This window comes from Vicia villosa, linkage group LG1 (assembly GCF_029867415.1).
Source record: "Vicia villosa cultivar HV-30 ecotype Madison, WI linkage group LG1, Vvil1.0, whole genome shotgun sequence".
Lineage (NCBI taxonomy): Eukaryota > Viridiplantae > Streptophyta > Magnoliopsida > Fabales > Fabaceae > Vicia > Vicia villosa.
Genome location: NC_081180.1, coordinates 14,446,384 through 14,452,007, shown reverse-complemented (window position 1 = coordinate 14,452,007; position 5,624 = coordinate 14,446,384). Strand labels below are relative to the sequence as shown.

Genomic DNA, 5,624 nt, shown 5'->3' with positions numbered 1-5,624 from the left:
TTCCCAAATTTGATTATTAATTTAATATTAAATATTTTAATATGGTGCACCCGACAATATTCCCGAAGTTGTCATAAAGGTTCCGAACAAGGTTAATGAAGATATTAAGCCGAATGAGGTGAATGACGATGTTAAAACGAATGATGTCGTGATAAATGTTCGACAATAATTTACGAATGAAAAAGTTTCACCTCTCCTCAGTCCTCAACATATGCTTGAATGGGTCCGAATGGAAGCTAGCAAACTTGGGTTTGGCGTTGTGATTGGAAGGTCCAAAAATGACACTAGTATAAGGCAAGCATTTGTTGTTATGACATGCGAGAGAAGTGGGAAATATGTTTCAAAAATTCGGAAGTTAAAACACGATGACACGGGATCGAGAAAATGTGAATGTCCGTTTAAATTACGCGCTTCTTGTAGGGTGGATGGTTTATGGCGGTTTAGTGTCATTTCCGGTATGCATAATAATGCGTTGGACACCAAGCTACAAAGACATCCAATTCTTTGTTAGTTTAAGTCGGAAGAGAAGGAATCTATTTCAGAATTGTCGTTAATCAAAGTTGCGTCAAGAAACATACTTACCGGTTTGAAACGGAAAAGACGACAAAGTGTTCCAAATATCAAGTCGGTATACAATGAACGATATATAATGAACGTTCTCCGAGTTGATTACCATATTGAATTCTCTCTTGCAATATCCAGAGAATCGAAAGGTGGTCAAGCTTGAGTGTCGTTCACCTTCACTTGATACTAAAGGAAACATAAAGTTCACCTCGTCTGAGCTTAAGAACGAAGACAACTTAGAGGTTATGAAGGCTACTTTTGAACGATACTCTTCTAAGGGTCCGATTGAGGAGGATGCGAAGCTTCAAAGATCGAGAGAATATGTTATTAATATGTTGTAACGTCCTCATCTACCTGTTTATAATAATATGTAATGTTAAATTTCTGTAGAACTATCTATGTAATTTCGATAAATTATGTTGAATCTATGTTATGTTGTTTTGATTTTAAGGAATTTGATTATGTATGTCCCAAAGATGAATTTGGAGATGCATATCCGAAATAGGCAATCAGGTGGCTTCGGATATGCCTATCCGAATCAATTTAATATCTACTCTATCATAAAGCAAATGATTCTTAATATCTACCCTCACTCGCATGGGGTTGGTCAAATCGACAATGGATTTATTACGAATTATCACAGAGTAGGTGTTCTCCTAAAAATGCATATCAAGCTTAGACTTTCATGGAATAAAATAAGAAGTCTTCAGGTCAAACTCATGCCCTAGGTGCTTGGCAATTGGGGTGATCAATCCCCACCAAAATGAATCTAGCAGGTGCTATCGACACCCTCCCCTAAATAGTTAGTTGTGAAGGCAGCAACATTAACCAGTTCATCGTTAATCACAATGTGCATGAAAATAACTCTCGTTAGGTAACCACGTCTGTACTGTCGCCCCGGCCAAATAGGGTATAAGCCAGGGCTTTTTGAACATATCTAAAACATGAATTTTGGATAACATAGGCTTCTCTCCAATGGCAGTATAAACCTGCTCGCCGAAGATTAACGCCTAAAATTCTGCGATTGGAAAATCAATTGGGACATCTCCTGACCCATCAGTAGGAAATATGAGAATGTTTCCCAATTCCTCTACATTGAATTCATGATTCGTATTAAACAAGCTAAATCAGAGATTATTAAAGTAGTGCCTGACACTCTCTACCCACTTTTTCATCAATTTAAACTCTGTAGTGCTTAGAACCTCTAGAATTATACGCTCATAAGTGGGGTTTTCCCTCTGCATAAATTCGAGCATTCCAATAGAATTAAATATTATATCAACCTCATTTTTTAAGAGCTAACCTAGCAAGAGTATTTTCACATACATACCTTGTTGGAGTTAACCTCCGCTAAGACAAGATTGAGTATCTCTCTGCTTGATCATCATTATCGAAAATAGTGCCATGAGGGAAATGATTTAGATGATGTGTATGCTATTTGTTATGATCATCAAGAAGGGGTATGAGAAAACTAACAAGTAAATATTTTTATATGTTTTATTCATAATTTATTGTTTGTAATTATTTCTAAATATTTTTACATGTGTGCCAAAAGGTGTTATTATTTCAACTTATAGATATTCAACGACCAAACTCCAAAAGACTTATGTTCATATTGTGCATCTTGCTTTCTTTAAATTTATGAGTCAAGTGCACACTAATTTTTTATTTTGGTTGTTTTCTTGTTTGATGTAACAATATATGAAATGTGTGTCATGTTGGTTTTAATGTAATAATTTTTAGTTTTTGTTTATAATGTGTGTCATTTTGGTTTTGGTTCACAAATTTAGTCTAACTTTATGTTTGTGTTATGTTTCATAAAATACAGATTATAATGAAAAATATGTAAAATTAAAAAAATTTATATTTAAAAAAATAATGTATTTTTTGTTCTTGGACCTCTCAACTAAAAGAAAAGTGATCCTCTCAACCCATCCCCTCATGTTAAAGGCACATTAATGGTGGAAATCTAAGCTTTTTACCTCGCGTTGGCATTTCAATACAATCCATCATTTTAAAAAATGTCAAAATATTATTGTGAATTAAACTCATGACTAAACAACTTTTTATTTTGGTCAATATTTCAACTGTGAGAAATAATAGTGCGGCTATCCAATTTTTCACCTCGTCCAATAGCCTAACGGAAAAAGTAATACACTTTCTATAACATTCTTTGCTTTGCTGTAGTAGAATCTCGTCCGAAATAAAATATTTTTCCGAATCAACGTAAGAGGTTATTTTTGTAATAGTGAAAAAAATTTAAAAACTTTTAATATTTTTAAAAAACATTTTTATTAAAATCATTTAAAAAATAAAAATAAAAATATCTTTTTTAAACCTAAAACAAACAAGCTCAAACTCATACATCTCTATAAAATGATTAACTTGAATATTGTTTTCCTTTAAGTTCTTAACTAATTTTTAATTTTTATAACCTTAATAACTAATTAAAACTATTTTACGAAGTCAAGCGCATACAACCAATTTGTGTTTATTCATAGGTTTTCAAAACGATTGTAATTGGGTCAAGATTTTTAAAAGGTCGATAGAGATGTTGCATCACTCATTAATCATTGTAGTATAAATTAACTATAATTTATTCTTTAATATAAAAACGGTTAATGACAATATCAATATTAATATCTATTGATATCATTTTGTCGTGGCCGTTTTCGTGTTACTAAATCTACCAATACTACAATTAAAAAACACGGTAATTCAAAAAAAAATTCTTACAAGAATGAATTTGAGATATATTTTACCAAATGGAAAATCATTTTAGTGGTGTACTCTCCATCCATTTTTCTCTTAACCTAAAGGTTAATCCCACAATTCACTCACCATGTTCATCTAGCAATTACCCATCTTGTCCACAGGCACAACACACGGACACAAAATCCGTGGTAAGCTTTTGAATTCCAAAAAATTCCAAGACACTGAAAACATTGTTACATGCACGTAAACGCATGTACCATGGTTAATTTTTCAGAACAAACAAACTAGATTACTACATGACATTAACTTCCTTTTGTTCTTGTGTTGTTTCCAAAGCACGAAAAGCTAAATTAGATTAAAAAACAGTTATTATAAATTGAATGTAAACTTGTAGGGTACATAGCAAAAGTCCAAAACACAGCCTTTTGGAGTTATTGACGTGTAGGTTTCCGAATTGTTCATTTCACTCTTTTGGAGTTTGTTATATGGACAAAAATAGACCATGCATAAATGTTACTCACACCATTATTACTAATACTCATCCACCACTTTATTAATCGTCATTAACCTTTAATTAAACCTGGTTACTCAAAATTTAAAATTAATTAACCCTTTACATTCATCATGGATGATGTTAATAGCATGTGGGTGTTTAATGACGAGTATAGCTTGATTTGTTTTTCTTTCATTCGAGCAAATGGAAGTGTGCAAGTAACTTAGATTAATAATTAAGTGACGATATCATGAACTTAATTACAAAGTTAATTTTCATCAACCACACGTAACAAACACACTTTAATTCTTTTATAGGAAATGATTTTTTTGTGATGTCTTTTTGACACTTTTGCATAATTTACAAGTGGAGCTTTACTAATACCTATAAGTGAGAATAAACTAGATCAACGGTACATACATAGAACCTAAATCTTATATACTTTTTGTTTATATATAAACATTTAATTATTTTTAAAGCTTATTTTATTAAAAATATCAAATCACAATTTGTAAAAATAAATAAATTGTGTAGTCAATCTATTTAAATAAATATTAATAATATTTTGTATTATCATTATTAATATACTACATTTTTTTACTTTGCATTAATTTATATATATGTTAGATTATTCAATAATTTAAAATTATTATTATAAAAATTGGCCTCAAAATCTTAAGTGATATAGAAAAAAAATTATTTTGTTGTTCAATACTAATAGTCGACATTGTCAAATGATAAGGCGGTAGAGACGACGATCGATCAGATCGACAATGAAATATTATCAAGTCGCGGTATGGGATGAATCTGCATATCTGCGGCCTCTATAGGGTTCCTAGTATTTATACATGTGATTCTCTGTTACTTTAAAAAGAAGAGATGTTGAAGTTTTAATAAGAGAAATTTAGAGAGATAATTGCTCTAAGAATTGAAAGGTTTTTTTAAAGTATCTTAATAGATCAATCCGATCAAATTGAATAAACCAATTATGTGTTAAAGAGATGGATTTTTAGGATTCAATGTTCTAAGAATTAAAAGGCTTTTTGAAGTATCTTAATAGATCAATTCGATCAAACTGAATAAATCAATTATGTGTTGTCAATACTGTTTCACACATTTATTTTGTTTTATTAATTTCTTAAGCTTATTTCATTGTTTTTTTTTTTTTTTTTTACATTTTTCTAACCCTCTTTGTGACAAATCTTTTTTATAGCGCATAATTTCTCTATAATTGATATCAATATCCCTTTTGCCAAAAAGAGTGAATCAAGTTCAATTGTGTGATGGTGCATACAATAATAAAGATGCATTTGCTAATGGTAGATGAATCAAATATTGTACTAAAGATTAGTTTTTGTGATGATGTCCAAATTGAAATATATCTAGGGTTGAAAATAGCTTGTTAGGAGATTATATCTCAGATTATTGTGGAAAGTGACTCTAAGATCCTTATAGAATGATCATTGATTTCTTTAAGTTTAACGGAAATATTCCAACTTGTGTTCAGTGAATTCGAAACCATTTGAAGTTGAGATGACAGGTTTAAATCCACCACACGTGGCGGAAAGGGAATATAATATAAGTATTGATTGGCTTGCGAATTATAGTATTTGTTTAGGTCATTTAGACTGTCGAATTTTGAGATCTCCTCCTAAAGACCTTTAAAAACTCCTCTTTTATAGTTTATCCGGAGCTTGAATATTTAGGGGTGTTCGAATAACTTTGTAGTGTTTTTTTTTACTCTGATCTCTTTATGCTCCAAAAAGAAATCAATATCCTTTATATTTTATTCTCTTTCTATCTCTCTCTTAAATATAATAATTTTTCATCAAAATAAACACTCTTTTCTAAA

General features: G+C 30.7%; 1 protein-coding gene across 1 annotated transcript; it reads left to right on the top strand.

Annotated features, from left to right (window-relative positions):
- The first annotated feature begins 229 nt into the window (after window positions 1-229).
- Window positions 230-1,069, top strand: LOC131650671 (uncharacterized). Its single transcript, XM_058920391.1, has 3 exons — window positions 230-455; window positions 703-887; window positions 1,016-1,069. Exons 1-3 carry the CDS (start codon window positions 230-232, stop codon window positions 1,067-1,069), a joined length of 465 nt encoding a protein of 154 aa, XP_058776374.1.
- Window positions 1,070-5,624: the final 4,555 nt, after the last annotated feature.

Excerpts from the sequence above, each read along its gene's own strand:
- LOC131650671 (XM_058920391.1), top strand. The coding sequence starts at position 230 with ATGGAAGCTAGCAAACTTGGGTTTGGCGTTGTGATTGGAAGGTCCAAA. Across the intron at positions 456-702 it reads GCGGTTTAGTGTCATTTCCG|AGAATCGAAAGGTGGTCAAG; the intron begins GTATGCATAATA and ends TGCAATATCCAG. Across the intron at positions 888-1,015 it reads TTCAAAGATCGAGAGAATAT|GAATTTGATTATGTATGTCC; the intron begins GTTATTAATATG and ends TTTGATTTTAAG.